We start from the raw sequence: 16,697 nt of genomic DNA on the forward strand, positions 1-16,697 counted from the left end.
GAACCCCATGGACAGAGGAGCCTGGGGCGCTACAGTCCATGGGCTCACAGAGTTGGACACGACTGAGTGACTTACACACACACAAAGTATTCTTGCCTGGGAAATCCCACGACTGAGTGACTTTCACACATACATACACAAGTATTCTTGCCTGGGAAGTCCCACGGACAGAGGAGCCTGGCGAGCTACTATAGTCCATGGGGTTGCAAGAGTCTGACACGACCTGGGGACTAAACCGCCAGAGTCGAACACAACTTAGTGACTAAAGCACCACCAAAGTATCTAGAAGAGTCAAATTCACTGTGACAGAAGGGTGACTGCCAGGGGCTGGGGGAAAAGAGAAATGGGGAGTTATTATTTAAAGAATACAATGTTTCAGTTTGGGAAGATGAAAAAGTTCTAGAGAGGGTTGGTGATGATCCTGCACAACAATGTGAATGGGCTTAATAACCAGTATATACATACACATACGTATATTGTGTAAATGTATTTTATGGCAAAAAAAACCTCACTGAAATTTTTTAATTGTGTGAAAGTCGCTCAGTTGTGTCTGACTCTTTGCAACCCCATGGACTGTGGCCCTCCCAGGCTCCTCTGTCCATGGAATTCTCCAGGCCAGAGTACTGGAGTGGGTTGCCGTCCTTCTCCAGAGGACCTTCCCAACCCAGGGATGGAACCCAGGTCTCCCACACTGCAGTCGGATTCTTTACCATCTGAGCCACCAGGGAAGCCTGGTGTTTTTTTATTCATTACAACATGCCTAAAAGAAAGAATAATATTATCAGTTCCTCACTTTAATTCCAGGGGAAAAAATGCTTATTAAAAAAACCTTTAATAGCTTTCTAATACATAGCTATTGCTTAAATGCACTGATAAGAGTATAATCATCACATAACTTTAATTCAATTATAAATGACAAATAGCACATAACATTGTGAAAAAAAATGAAATGTACACCTAAAAATGGTTAAAGTGGTAAATGTTATATATATATATTTTATATATATATTTACAATCATAAACACAAAAACAAGAAAAGAATATTCTATCAATAATCCATATCAAAAAAAGCTCTCTCCCTTATTGGAGAGAGGCACAGAAGGAAAAAAAACACTACCTCAGCTCTCCAAATAGAACCTAACTGGCAAAAGAATAGAGTTCATCAACCTAAATTAGCATAAATCTTCACAGACTAGAAATCCAAACTACCTCCAAATCCCAAACCAATCAATTTATATAACAAAAGCATATAAAGTTCAAATAAATAACAGATTTTACTTATGGTGTAGCACTTTTGGAGTTAAGTCATTATATAGGATTCTGTATAACCCATGTTGTAACAATATTTTTCACTTAAAGTATTGATATATTCACTTAAAGTATTGACATAAACTTTTAACTGTCTTCTAGTCCACAATTCTCTGTTAAATCAAATCTATACTTAAGCTTTCTTAAAATATATATGAATCTCTTTATTTTAAAAGAGGCAGCTGTAGTATAATGAAACAAACACTGACCTAGGAACCAAAAAAATCTAAATATGACTAAACTCTGCCATGTATTACCTATATTACTGCAGTTGGGTAAGTCAATTTCCATGTACAAAGCTCTACAGTCAATGGGAATTATCACCTACCTCATAGAATTATTGAGAGATTTAAATAAAGCACATTAAAATGCCTTGAAACTCTAAAGCATAATTCCATTTATACTATTAATTTGTTGAAACACAAAAAGACTATTCTATCAAAAATTCATATTAAAAATGTACATGTATTTCACACTGATACAACTAGGTAATCCCCTGTAGTCCTGAAAGCCACAGAAGACACTAAATGCCTATATTAGAGAAAACTCTTCTTTAGGAACTACGTACTAATCCTCATTCTAAATATTAGAAATATTGGGGAGAAAATGAGCTAAATATAGTGATATCCTGTTGTGATATATTTATAACCAGTTACATCCTTGATCCATTAATTCTACAAATATCTATTTGGAATATTCTGGAATATCCTACAAATATTCCACTCCAACCACTGTGTTAAGCAGTAAGACTACAGTGGTGAAGACAATACCCATGGTTCTTTCTCATCAGGGACCTTCCAACCTAACCAGATGAGACATTAAACAAAACATCACACAAATGATCCATAAATTTGTGACAACATGAAAAATGAAAAGTAGAGGTTGCTACGATGCACAGTAAGGGGGTCTTATCCAATATAGGAAATTTATGAGATATAATTATCCAGTTGTACCATCCTTTCTCAAACCAAGAGGGCTTAAGTGTTCAATAAATCTTAACTATTTCTTACATCAATAATATTATAAAAGCCAGGTGTTCCACTCCCTTCATTAGGAACAACTATATCCCTGGGGTTTAGAAGATAGGAGATAGGCAACCTTTTTATTTAGGAAGACATACAAACTAAACTCACCACCCAATTGCTCAATAACAGCTAAAACCACTCTAGGAAGCACAGCTTCTCATCCCAATTTTGACTCATATTTTATGTATCAATTATGCTGATGCTGAGAGGTTACCTCAATGGTAGTTTAGACTGTTTAAAATGCTCTAACCCCAAATCTCCTCATGACTGACTCTTTCAATATTACTCAGGTCTCTGCTTATTCAGGTCTCCCCTGAACCACCCAATCTAACGCAGCCTTCCAGTCATTCTCTATATTACAATTACACTACTTTATTACCTTTTTAGCACTTCTATCTGAAATTGCCTACTGTATATATTGGGTTAGCCAAAAGATTCATTAAGATTATTCCATAAGATGTCCCAATATTTACTTGTTTATTATTATATGCTTCTCTTTCAAACTTGAAAGTAAGTTCCATAAGGCAAGGACCCATTTCATTCTCCCCATATCTTCAAGATACATCTTCCTTGCCAAAGACCTCCAGTTGTGCTTAGGTAGTTCAGATACAAGTGAGGAATGTTCCCAGCCTGGAGGATGACCGATTTAAGTCAGTTATGGTTATCCCATTACCGTTCCCAGTAACTGGTTTAGCGGAGGGAACTTAACAGTTTCCTTCAATAAGGCATAAGAAGACATCTGCTAAGTACCTCAAGAAGAAGCTTTTCTCTCTGATTAATGAGACATAAAGGAAAAACCTTGCCCCTTCTCCTGCCTTTATACTTGGTTGTATGAGGAAGTGACTCCGGGAACCTGATGCAGGGACGATGCATTCATGGGAGGGAAAAAATGAAGACGGAAGAGAAGCTGATCTCTTGGTGTTCTTGAGTCTCTAAATCAACGCAGAAACTACCTCTTCTAGACATCCTGTTATATAAGAACTATTCTTAAGCCCTGACCAATTAAGCCATTTTCTATCTCTTGTTTTGATACCCGCCACCAAAAGCTTCCCTGGTGGCTCAGAGGTTAAAGTGTCTGCCTCCAATGCGGGAGACCTGGGTTCAATCCCTGGGTCGGGAAGATCCCCTGGAGAAGGAAATGGCACCCCACTCCAGTATTCTTGCCTGGAGAATCCCATGGACGGAGGAGCATGGTGGGCTACAGTCCACAGGGTCGCAAAGAGTCAGACACGACTGAGCGACTTCACTTTCACTTTCTTTCCTTACGAAAAGCACAATAATCTCTTAAGTCTCTTGTTTCTCCTGTAATATTAACAGAAAGCAGTACCTACAGTCTAGCAGATTCTTGAGATTAAATGAGACAATGCAATTAAAGTGCACAGCCACTAAGTCATGTCCAACTCTTTGTGATCCCTTGGACTGAAGCTTGCCAGGCTCTTCTGTCCATGAAATTCTCCAGGCAATTTCCTTCTCCAGGGGATCTTCCCCATCCAGGGGTCAAAGATTCTCTACCGCTGTACCACCTGGAAAGTCCCAAGTAAAGTGGCAAATATAAACAAATACTCAAATGATAGCATCTGCTGTTACTGTTGCTATTAAACATTTAACTTTCTACGACAAAACTCCACAAACTCTTTATGTAGTATTTGGGATTTTGTTATTTTACAGAAAAAAAAAATCATTTTAATCCTGTTTAAATAAAATCATTTTTAACAGGATTACTCATTCACTTTCTTTACTTTTTTATATTAGTAAAGAAGATTTGTTTTTTTTCTCAAGTTTGAAGTAGATAAAAGGAAGAATCAAGGCAAATATCAGATCACTAAAGAAAAATAATCATATTAATTTCAGGTGAGACTCTGTTTTTGGCATCAACTCCTCCCTTAACTTACACAGAGCTAAATAAAAATTTTCATCTACTATCCTTATCTTCACAAATATTTCGTTAGTATTTTAAGATGGCTTGTGTGGTGTTAGTTGCTCAGTTGTGTCCAACTCTATGCAACCCCACTGACTATAGCTTGCCAGGCCCCTCTGTCCATGAAATTCTCCAGGTAAGAATATAGGAGTGGGTAGCCTACAGGGGATCTTCCTGACCCAGGAATCGAACCCAGGTCTCCTGCATCGTAGGCAGATTCTTTACCATGTGAGCCACCAGGGAAGTAGATTACACTAACTACAAATTTATAATATGTTAGTAACTAAATCTGTATTAAATATACAATTACAAAAAATTCTTTTTTAAAAGAAGTGTTATACATCAGTGTCTACAATTTTTTTCTGTGCTCAACTACTTGTTTGATATGCCATGAAGCAAAATTAACACAGATCAAAAATAAGAGATTTCCAGGTCATTGGTTTAAGCTCACTCCCATTGAATTGTAATCTAAAATGTTATGATGGCTCATTACTATTGGAAAGCGGTATGGGTCTTACATGAAACAGAATAATCAAAATTCTTAAAGTATAATATGAAGGTGGTTTTGTCACTACTAAAGAAGTGGCACCAACTGATGTGTCTCTTTTAAAGAGGAACAAAGAACAAATACTAATTCCTTCACTGCCTGGAAATGCCCAGGCTCTTGTGAGCTCAGATAAATTTCTGGTTCTATCAATATTACAAAAACATTATTAGCACCACTTCTCAAAAATCTTTACTAACCCACTCTGACAAAAATTACCAGTTACCCATTATGACCAATAAAAATTTGAGCAACTTGTACAGCTATTAGAAGTTATCTGGAAAAACACTATTCTTCCCTGGTTGGAACATTTTTCTACCTGTTTTTCAACATCTCACACAGTGACTCAGATACATAGTTCAGGGGAAGAATAGCCTCCACTATTTCTGTACTACTGAAAACAGGTAGGATATAAATCTTGGCAGACCACCTTTTGGATCACTCTTTAGCGTATACACGGGGTTTTGGTAGTATAGTCAAATAACTCACAGTTCAAGTCATGTTAAGTTGTATATATGTGTTACATTAATAGATGTTACATATGTAAAACATATATAAAATCTGACAAGCAAATTTTAAAATCCAAATATAACCACTTACTTTTAATTCCAAACTCTTTTCAGATTTCAAAATATATCTTATTCTATTGCTCCAGTGCTATTTTAAAGCCCTCCTTTGATAAGCAGTAAGTTATTAATAAAGTAATATTTTAGCATGTTTACAGAGGCTTACTAACCAACAATACATCACTAGTACACAAATATTTTCTATCCTTCCCATACCAATGTCAAAGCAATAAAGTACACACAATAGTAGGGAATAGTCCCACATATTACAGAATAAAATTATCTTCAATACATATTTTAAATTAAACATTCTAAGTAGTTTCCTGTCTTTTAAGTCTAGTACATTAAGCCTCAATCCTATGTCCCAACATTAATGTAACAGTTGTGATCTCTATGGAAGAGAAAACATTCTAAATTTCCCAGATTTTACTTCTAATTCTAAACTGTTAGGGTGGAGTGTTAATAAACAGCAACCTCGGTATTCCAGCCCTTGTTTACAGTGTATGTTTCAATTTTAAAACAAAATAATTCTATTTTCTAGTAGTAACTGAAAATTTAAGATGCATTTAGTTCACTACTGCAAAGTAAAACTTAATTTTTTTCACTCTAAATTGGTTTTATATGGCAAATTGGCCATAGGGTGTGGAATAAACCTTTCTATTTTTTTTTTCTTTCACAGCTCTGAAAAAATACATCTCAACATTATTACTATTTCTAAGAGTAATAAACCTCTAAATAAACAATACTAAAAGTTAACTCTCAACATCTTACACTTTTTTCTTTAGATCTGTTCCTTCAAAAAAAAATCATTTTTTGGATACTTCTAAAATAATGGAAAGGAGATCAATCAAAAAGTAAGGCTCCCAGAGCTGACATATTAGATACAAGTTATTTTGGAGGAAACATCCTGGGGATAGAGAAGGGAAGAGTCAACTGAATATCATATAGAAAATTTAATCCCCATAAAGGTATTCCTTCATTGGTTTTAGAAATCTTTAATTGTGTTAAATGAATTAACTGCTTCTCAATTAAGTTTCTGACAAGATCTGTATTACTTCACTTGCCTTATTTCCTTTAGGAAAAAAAGGAAGGAATGAAGAAGAAAGGTTTACCATTTTTAGGGGGGGAAATTTAATTAAAAAGAGGTCATGCTAGTATCTACAAACTCTCTTATACGGAGTATTTATTGTTTTTTCCAAATTTCCAAAATTCATTTGACTAAATTCTATTTCATGCATAATCATGGCAGTCTATGTGAAATCATATTTAAATGATCATTAGATTTTAATCACTTAAAAATAAGTCTATGTTGTTTTCATAGTTTAAAAACCAAAGTTACTTCTCAGAGCCCAGGGTCAAATGTACAGACTTCTATAGTTTCTGACAAGTTTAACTTAATGTCACTATTCAGTATCTTTGTTCAATGTTGTTTTGTAACACATTCATCTTTCTGTGCTATTATGTAATTTTAAAGATGAAATTAGTTTAACAAAAAGTAGTATCACACTCATCTATTTGCAGGTGCTAGGTACTCTTTCTGTGGCAGTGGTGGCATACAGAGTGGTCTAAAATTCAGCAACATTTCATATAGAACTTGTTCACTACAGTGTCTAATTTTAAAACTTAAATGATCACACAAAAGTTCCAGAAGGAAAAAGTCTCAAGAAGCAAGAATTTTTCATTATTTTAGGCTTTCAACTTTCCCTCCTAAAGTTTGTCTTCCTCACACCATATACATGTCTGCAATCTGTGAAAATGAAGGGTATCAGCATAAGGTGCACCAATGGTCAAGACTACATATCTGATCAAATATTTAAAGTCTGTTATATCTGATTATGTAAAGCTGTTCCCTAAATCTGTAGCAATCTACCCTTAATCAAGAAGGCAAACTAGGATGGTGAAAAAAATGTATCTTTCATCTTCAACTACAGATTTTAAGCAGAGATATCTTTGTTAGAAACCCAGCTGGTAGTGTATCTCTGGGCAAAGTTACTCAACTAGTCAAGAGTTTTCTTATTTCTTTAATGGAGGAAAAAATTTAAAAAGTATCTTGCAGAATTGTTGGGAGAATTAGAAAAAAAAAAGTGCAGAACACAGTGACTTACACACAGAATAACAATTTAAATAATGATTACTCTTTTGTTATCAGTTATTTTTTAAATATCCCTAAGCTAGAGAATATGGAATTCAAACTTCCAAAGTCCTTATTCTGGAGGTCACTGAAAAAAATTTTTTTCACATTGAAAAAACGCCCTTGAGTCTAACATCTTCATTATTCAACAGTATTTAGTTGGTGCTTTTGACATTTGAAGACACTATTCAATGTCAAGGACACCTCAGAGAAGAAATCCCAAGTATTATCCCTTGCCCTCAAGAAACTTACATTTTAGAGGAAGGCAGATATTAAACAACCAATTGCATAGTTACTTAATTGCAATTGAGACTACAGTACAATGTTACAAAGAAAGCCTGCTAAAGGGGGAAATGACCTAACAGGATCAGAATTTATATTTCTACACAAACATCCCTCCTCCCTCCAAGGGTTTTCAATCACCCTGTCTATAATTAAACCTAATCCAAACTTCTGTATAGACTTGACCCGTCTGGCTTTTAAAACAATGAAATCAGTAATTAACCTGACTTCAGTCATTTTTATGTTCAGAAATGTACAGTGAAAATATAGAACCTGCATAAAATCTACAAATTAATTTCAAGTATCCCATACAGTGACTTAATGAAAGAGAAAGCAAAGATATAATATAGATAAGGGCCTGTCTGCTCTCCTCTATGAACTCATAAGAAAATGTATTTCTTGATGGATTATAAAACAAGTATTTTTATTTTATGTACATGCCATTATTTTTAATGATGACTCATTTTTCAGAATGTTTTTATTGTAAAATGTTTACATATTCATTACTGAAAAACATTATTTCTGTGATTTTTAAGGTCAGTACAGTTCTAATTTGCTATATAAATTTGCTATATAAAAGAACATTCTTCACACAAGCACTTTTTGAGGTCTACCTCCTTAAAAAAAATTTTTTTTTAGGTGATATCCATTTTAAAGACAACTTCAAGATACCTATCTTCAAAAGTCAGTAGGTTATTGTGGAACAGTGCCCTTAAAGTCCCAAGTACACATAAAGGGCAAAAAATGAGTAATCAGATCAACTCTTCTAGCAAAATGAAACTTATTGCATCAAACAGAATCTACCTCAATGTTTGTCTTAGATTCAAACAACATTCGCCTAGAAATTAACGCAACAACAGTTAACTCAGAATGGTCATTGTCAATTCTCCAAAAGTGGCCTCTTTACCTATATGTAGTCCATAAGGCAAAGCAATCCAGGATTCCTGCTGCCAATTATAATGAATGGAAGAAATTTATTTAAATCAAATAGCACCATCTAGCAGAACTCTCACCACCTGGCTTACAAGTGTAGATGTTACTTGGTGTTCAGTTTGGTAGACTTGACAGCAAAATGGCAATTATTTATTTTCCTGACATAACCACAGAATTAGAGCTAGAAAGGACTTAAGACACACCAGGTTCAACTTCCTCATTATTATGCTAGATGCTTTTAAAATTTTTTTACAAAGTTATCATAATATAGATTAAATTCATCCATTCCTGGAAGTTCAAATAAAACCCAAAATTTGGATTCTCAAATTCAACCACCCTGAAAATAAGTAAAATATACCTCAATACACATTTCAATTCCTTCACTCCCAAAACTATGAAATCCAAATACTCTGTAATCATTAAAACATCTTCCCTAAATTTTTCTATTTTCTCAGATATATTGCCACTAAATGATAAATGCACACAAATTACGCTATCTCAAAACTTCAATTTCAGTAACTTGCTATTTCTTAACCAACCTATAATGCTAAATCTTTTACATACTCCTAGTCACAGCAACAAGATCCTGAATACAGCTCAGAAAATACCTTGGGGGTGAGGGGGGCGGGGAGTATCTTTTTTTGGTTTGTTTTGATATGCCAAGGCCTGCCGCCCCTAAATCCTATAGGAATTGCGTTTATTGCTACCAACACGAAGATTAGGAAATGTTCCCAACCGTAGGGCACAAGAAACTTTCAGAAGACTATTAACTGCCTAAAACTAGGAGGGAAACCCGGTAGTTTCTGCACATTCGGTTTTTATTTACGCAGCTATTTCCTTGTGCAAGGTGACTAAAGTAGCTTTTGAGAGATGCTCTCAGACTTTTCCCCAGTCTGAAGTCCTCGGAAGGGCACAGCGCGTCCAATGACAGGGATACGCCTCATCCTCAGAATGGAGGTGGTTAATGGGAATCACCATAAGAGCTGCTGCACAGAAAAGAGGGGTTCTTCCTCACTGGTCACAGTCACTATGCGCTCTCATTTTTAGTAACAACCAAATCACCGTTACAAGCACATAAGAATAGAAGCAAACAACCCTGCTTCGCAGCGTGCCGTGACGGTGGCATCCCAGGCCGGGAGGGGCTCTTTTCTCACCAGCCTCCCCTGGGCTCCCACCGGAGTTAACACCTGTATCTCTTCGCCACACCGACCGAACAACTAACTCCTCCCCGTCTCCCCGCTTCGATCCTTCCTGCAAGTCCGGGTTCGGACCACTGCCCCCTCCCCACCGCAGACAGTCCTCCTGGCGCCAGCGGCCGCGGCCCCCACCGCTACTCCTCTGCGCCCCGCGACCCCCGCTCGCCGCCCGGACCGCCACGGCCCTCCACGTTTGGGAGGCTGGAAGTCTCCAAAAAAAAAAAAAAAGTTCTCCAGCCGTCGCCGCCGCCGAGTTGGGGAGACTGCGAGCGGCAGAAACGCCAGCCTACCCCAGCAGCTCCCGCTTCTCGCCAGCACACTTTTCCTCCCCGGGAACTCGGTCCTTTGACTCCCAAACTTCAGCGGCGCCCCTGGCGCCCCCTGCCCCGAGCTCCGCGGGGCGCACGGGGCTGCGAACGCGGCGTCCCTCCTCCGGACCAGGAAAGCCCCGACGCCCACCCAGCCCACGCCCCGCACACGCCCTCCGCGCCCAGCGCGCGTCTCCGCGCCCAGCGGGGCCCCGCTCGGCCGCTCCACGCCCGGCTTCCGCCCGCCGCGCGCCCGGCCCCGCTGCCTTCGCCTCGCCAGGCGCAACCGGCCCCGGCGCCCGAGCCCCCCGCCGCGGCGCCCCTCGAGCTGCCCGCCCCGACCCCGGCCCGCCCCCACCGAACACCCACATTCCCTCCGCGTGCCTTCCTCCACGCAGCTGACCCTTCTCGCCCAACCTCTACCCCCGGAGGCTCTCCGCTCCCCGCAGCCCCGGACCCCAGCTCCAAAGTTACTTTGCGAGGAGGTGAACCCGCGGGTTATTTCCCTCAATCACCCAAACAAGTTTCCATCCCCGCCACCAGCACCGCCGCCGCCCCCCGACACACTCGCTCCCTCCCGCCCGCCAGACCCCACGGCCGCCAGCCCCGCGCGAGCCCCTCCTGGGAGACAGCCGCTCCCCGCACCGCACGCCCCCCACCTCGCGCACCCCTCCCCCTGCCAGCCCACCCCCCGGCTCTCCCCCGGCAGAGAGTGTCTGTGTCTCTGGGTGTCTCCGAGAGAGTGTGCGAGTGCGTGCGTGTGTGTGTGTGCGCGCGTGAGAAGGCGGAGGTGGGTGAGAAGCGGAGACACTTACTTCTCCCGGGCCTGGCTGTCGGACGGGACGGCGCTGCTGTTACTCTTGCCTTTGCCGTACATGCTTGTGCCGAGAGCAGCTCCCACTGTCACGCACCTGTCAACCCATCACAGCCTCCCCGGGAACAGCCCCGTCCCCATGGCGACCCACGCAGCCACCCCCACTATTGGCCGCCCCACGCCAAAGCTCCGCCCCCTTCGCCCAGGCAACGCACGAGACTGACAGGCCTTCCCCCCCCCCCTCCGGCCTGCCGAAGCGCGCGGCGGCGGCTACAGCCTAAGCGGCAGTCTCCTCCCTCCTTCCCTCCCTCCCGGGTTCCCTCCCTCCTTCCCTCTCCGCTCTCCTCCCTCCTCCCGCTCCTCTGCCCCCCTCCCCCCTCCGAACCCCGGCGCAAGGGGGGAATTAGAAACTGCTCTAGAAGGATTTTAAACAACTGGCTGTTCCCTCCGCCGCCGCCCCTCCCCCCGCACCGCCCGCGCTCGGCTCCTCACTGGAGAGAAGGCGCCGGGAGGAGGGGAAAGTGTGGCCTGGAGTCTCTGGCAGGAGCCGGCAGAGCCGGAGCGGCCCAGACTTCAGGGCGCCCGCCGAGTACACAGGCAGATCTACGGCCCCAGCCGCCCTGGGGAGCCTCCCCCACCAGCCCCTTTCTCCCGCTCCTCTCCTGTCTGTGACCCCGCGCCGGTACCCAGGATTGATCTCTGCGGTCCTCGGCCCTACTCCCTGCGGTGTCGCCCCCGCCCAGCTCCCAGAGGGCCGGCTGGCGGGGGACACGCGCACTGTTCCCTCGACCTTCTGGCTGAGCGACCGGGAGCGACTCGCCTTCCCTCCGGGGAGGGACTATGCCTCCGGCCCTTGGCGCCGCTGGGGTGGCGTCGCCTGGCTCCTGGGGCCGCGCCCTGCAGCCCGGGGGAGCACTCGGGCTCGGGCCTGGCTCCTCTCTTTAGAGGTGAGCCTGCCTCCCAAAGGTGGCCCAGTGACTCCTGGGGCCTCAATGGCCCCCACCTTGTCCTCCTAAGATCAGAGCCCCGCGACATGCCAGACCTACTGCAGAAAAGGGCCCCGGGTATCCCCACCTGGCCTGCCTCTCTAGCTTTGGGCGTTGATGCCAACTCATCCTGACCTTTGGAGGGGAAAAGACCGTAGAAGGCTTTTAAAAACATCCCTGTCTTTGTCCATCAGAATAGGCCCCAGCTGTGCTCCAAGGTGTACAAAGCTTTTGCCAGAGCTGAACGGCTGCCCGAGAATATTCATGGATCCCAGGCCCCAATCCCATTTCAGTAAAGGCAAAAAAGTTTCTGAAAACACACACAACCTGGCTCCCAACTGAACTCCATCCTTTATCTTGTGGAGATCCTTGGATGTAAAATGAGACAGTGCAAATACGGTTAAAAAGAAGAGATGGGCATCAAATAGGGAGTGACAGGGGAAGTGGGATGCAGTTGGGGGTCAGATAGGGGAAAACATCAAGAAAGGATAAAAAGACATGGAACAGCTATGGGAGGGGAGAGGAAATAACATTCAAATGGAGAAAGAGACCTTTCTTTTCCTCACATGCAGCTTTAAACTTTTAGTAGTAGGATCATAAAAATGTATATGGAGATTCTGAGATAGATGGAATGGAAAGAAATGGGCTTGTGTGGGCATTGACAGCAAGTGATAGGAATATAACATCAACAGAAGGTTAAGGAAGGGCAGTTAGTAAAAATGAAAGAATCAGAAAAGGTGCTGGCAACCAAACATAAATCAAACACTGGGAAAAATGAAGAGAAGGGACCTGCTATGTTAAGGAAAATGAAAACAAAAATGGAAAAGGTAAAGTGTAAAAAGAAAAATAAGAATAACAAACAAGATTAAATGAAGTAGCCCTAGAATATAGCAAAAGATGACAATTACAGTAGAGGATTGACTAATACAAAAGGATACAAGAAAAATAAAATGTTTTTATTAAAAGGACAAAAATTCAGCCAATAGAAGTGAAGATAAAGTCAAAAAAGTCACACTGGCTTAAGTTGATTTTTGAGAGCTAATCTACCTTTTCTTATTCAAAATTCTCCTCTCTGTTTACAATAACCTGCAGTGGTGGGGACAGGACATTCTTGGGCTCTGAGGTACTTGGAAGTGTTGCAGGAAGGGGGACCCCTTCCAGGGCCCAAAACTGGGCTCTTGTCTAACACTGGGAAATGAATTGTCCGAGGAGACACATGTGCTGACAAAGCAAAAAAGATTTTATTGGGAAAGGGCACCCGGGTGGAGAGCAGTAGAACCCAGGAGAACACCTCTGCCACGTGGCTCACAGTCTCTGGTTTTATGGTGATGGGATTAGTTTCCGGGTTGTCTTTAGCCAATCATTCTGACTTGGAGTCCTTCCTGGTGGTGCACACCTTGTTCAGCCAAGATTGGATGCCAGAGAGAGAGAAGGATTCTGGGAGGTGGTCGGACATGTGTCCCCTTTTGACCTTTCCTGAACTCTTCCAGTTGGTGGTGGCTTATTAGTTCCGTGTTCCTTACCAGGACCTCCTGTCCTAAAACCACGCATGCAAATGGTTACTATGGTGCCTGGCCAGGGTGGGCGGTTTCAATCAGTGTGCTTCCCCCTAACAGAAGGAGTAATAACCTCCCTCTTTTAACAAACTTTTGTTTGAAATGACCAAATGTCTATCAGGCTGTCACTGTTTACAAACTCTACCTTCAAGTTTGCTGCTATGTAAATTGCTGTTCGATTTAATCTACTTCCATTAGCTTTAACTCAGAAAATTATTAGCATCCCCAGGCTCCATCACCCATAGAACATTCCCTAGTAGATACTGGTTAGAGAATGCTGTCAAGGAGGAAACTGGCAGCTGCTGCCCACACCTGGAATAAGGTAAGGTTTCCATTTAAAACCAAGAGTGGGCTTTGTACTATTACCTAAGTTCTATATTATCTTTGCACTAGTCTTGGGATCCTCTCTAATTCTCAGTCACGACACATTAGAATTGCCTTAGAACTTTTTTCTTGTTGTTGTTCATTTGTTTTTAAATACCAGATCTGGAACCCCAGCCCAGACTAACTAAATCAGAAACTTTGGGGATGGACCCAGGCATCTGTATATTTTTGTAAGCCCCAGGGCTGTTGAATGCTGCTTTCAGTACCCATTTACAGACAGCCAATGGGCACCATCTTTCAGAGAAAGATTTTTAGGCTGTGGCTCTACAAAGCAGATGACCCTCCCCATGTAAGACACTAAGACATCTTTACAGTGGACTTTACTTTTTATCCATTGAGCTAATAGATTTGTTAATAGGATGAAAATATATGACTACATGTGTTCTTATAGTGCAAGACCACAAATAGCCATGGTTTAATTTGCTTTTTCCTAAAGAGAAAAGAAAATGAAGAAAGAAAACAAGAAGGGCTGTTTGCTGTTTATTGCTGTAAGTTACTCATTTGATTGGTCTTTACCCAGATTTGTTACGTGGACGAGTCTTTTGAATAATGGCATGTTTTCTGATATTTAAAAAATAAATAAATTATAGATCTGCACAGTGAGGTATGGGATTCAAAGCAATTTGGTCTTAGTATCTGGAAATAATAAAATGCCAAAAGGTCTTAGTTCAGAACTTGCCAAGTTAATGTCAGAGTTACCTTTACAAGAATGTTATCATGCAACAAATACACAAAGTGAAAACATGATTGTTACTCTATCTCATAATAGTTTATAGCTTAAGTAATAGCTTAAGTAATCAAATCAATTATCTTTAAAATATCTAAGCAGCTACCTGAACCATCATCTCTGTTTTATTTTTCCCTTAATGTTTACACATGTAAATAAAATTTTTCTTTGCCCTTGTTCAAATTATTTTGAGTACAAAGAGTGTTCTTTGCATCAGCAACTGTATCTCACGGGGCCAATATTCTAATTAATGAGATTTGAAACACATATTCAGAGCCAAATTTGAGATCCCAGACACAGAATCGAAGACCCATGTTTTGTTTGTTTTCATTTTTTTACAAGGGTGAAGAATTAGAACACTTAAAGATTCCTACTGTAAAGAATCTCAATTTTTTTTTTTAGAAGTTTGAAGGTTTTTTACCTCGTATATAAGGCTGATTAATTTGGGTGGGGGGAGGGGGCGGCTAGATTTAGAGTAGGGGAATGCTGATCAGCTGAGCCATCAGAATGGAGCATTTGCATTTGAGGTTAATTTTTTTTAAAAAAAAACTTTATTCTGTCAGATATAGAACACCAGAGTTATTCAATCATTAGGTCTTTTTTCCCTCCCATTTTGTTTGGGCACATATGCACAATTTTCTCTTTCTGGAACCTGCATCTTATTCTTGGAAGTCTTTATCATTTTAAAACAGGCAGTTTATTATACCACCCTATTGAAGCTCTAGATTGACTATACATTTCTTAGATTCTAATTTTTCTCTAAAACATTGAGGTTAATAATGTCTGTATTCTTACAGTGCATGGAACTTTAGAAAAGATTTCCCTTTGCTATTAATACACAGAACAAAGAGACTATCACTTTATGTTTAAATGGAAGCTAATCATGAATTTAATTATTTCCATCACATAAAATACTTGGGGTGTTAAAAAAGAAAAACATTTAGTGTAGAAAATATTTATTTAGAAAATTTAAACTATTTATACATAAAGATGGATTTTCTTGTTGAGGGGATAATTTTTCTGAAGGACAAAACTGTTCTATTGTTTGTTTTATAGAACTCATTCGTTTATGAAAATAACATCTCCCTACTTACATTTATATCACTTTTCATATGAAGTCACTTAGCAGAATATATGCCAGTTAATTAGATTTTCCTAACCAGCTTTCTAAACCTGGTAAACTGAGTCCAAAGAAAAATTCATTAGCATTATCTGCTCCATAGAGCAAACAATACTAGTTCCAAGATGAGAACTCTGTGTTCCTGGCTGACAGTCCCGTTCCCAGACCACGAAGCCGCACCTCTTTCTCTCAGAAGTGACTATTCCACAGAGGAATGTGAGCAAGCTCTGAGATGTTTGTCACTCAGACTACTGTTTGAAACTTCACTCCTAAGCAGAAGAGACCAGCATGCTCATATTCAAAAACTGTTCACATGCCATGTACCAAAGTAATGGAATGAATGGAGTCATTACAACTATAATATACTATGCAATATGGTCTCTCATACCAGAATAATAAGTAAAATGGGGACTCATATTAACATCATTTGACACACTGCTGTTGGTTTAACATTAGCTAATCTGAGGCAAGACTGTTTTCTTAACCTATTGCCCTAGATTTTTAAAATCCCAATTTAGATATAAACACTTACCAATGACTTAGGAGAGACAGTGTGCAAAGCTACCACTTCTAAATAGTTCCTTCTCTAGAGTGCCTAGTTTTTCTAACACTGTCAAGAATTTGCAGTTTAGGAACTTGGAATAATTCTGATTCAAAGGATTGTGCATAAGCTAAAGACGAATAAAAATTAAAAAAAAAAAAAAAAACCAGGGCTACCATGTACGGCAATTTCTTACACTTTAGCACATTTTGCAAAACAAATTCCAAGTGTTGCAGTGTTCACTGGCTGGATTTTTGTCATTAAATGTTGAAAGTTATATAATGGGAAGTGTGCCAAAGAGTGTTCCTTATTCAAAAGTATTACTATATTTTTTTAGTGCATTCCTAAATCTTCACAA

The 16,697-nt window shown here is 40.6% G+C and overlaps 1 protein-coding gene across 8 annotated transcripts in view; it reads right to left on the reverse strand.

Annotated features, from left to right (window-relative positions):
- SSBP2 (single stranded DNA binding protein 2) overlaps window positions 1-11,833 on the reverse strand; it is a 311,687-nt gene extending 299,854 nt beyond the window's left edge. For 4 of the 8 annotated variants that reach the window (XM_061424311.1, XM_061424310.1, XM_061424312.1 and 1 more), the window contains exon 1: window positions 10,194-10,597. In XM_061424311.1, coding sequence (XP_061280295.1) covers window positions 10,194-10,582 — 389 coding nt within the window. In that variant the 5' untranslated portion in view covers window positions 10,583-10,597. Of the gene's footprint in view, window positions 1-10,193; window positions 10,598-11,026 lie in introns of those variants that run through there. The other 4 variants (XM_061424314.1, XM_061424315.1, XM_061424313.1 and 1 more) reach the window with 4 other exon arrangements.
- Window positions 11,834-16,697: the final 4,864 nt, after the last annotated feature.

This window comes from Bos javanicus, chromosome 7, assembly GCF_032452875.1.
Source record: "Bos javanicus breed banteng chromosome 7, ARS-OSU_banteng_1.0, whole genome shotgun sequence".
Taxonomy (NCBI): Eukaryota; Metazoa; Chordata; class Mammalia; order Artiodactyla; family Bovidae; genus Bos; species Bos javanicus.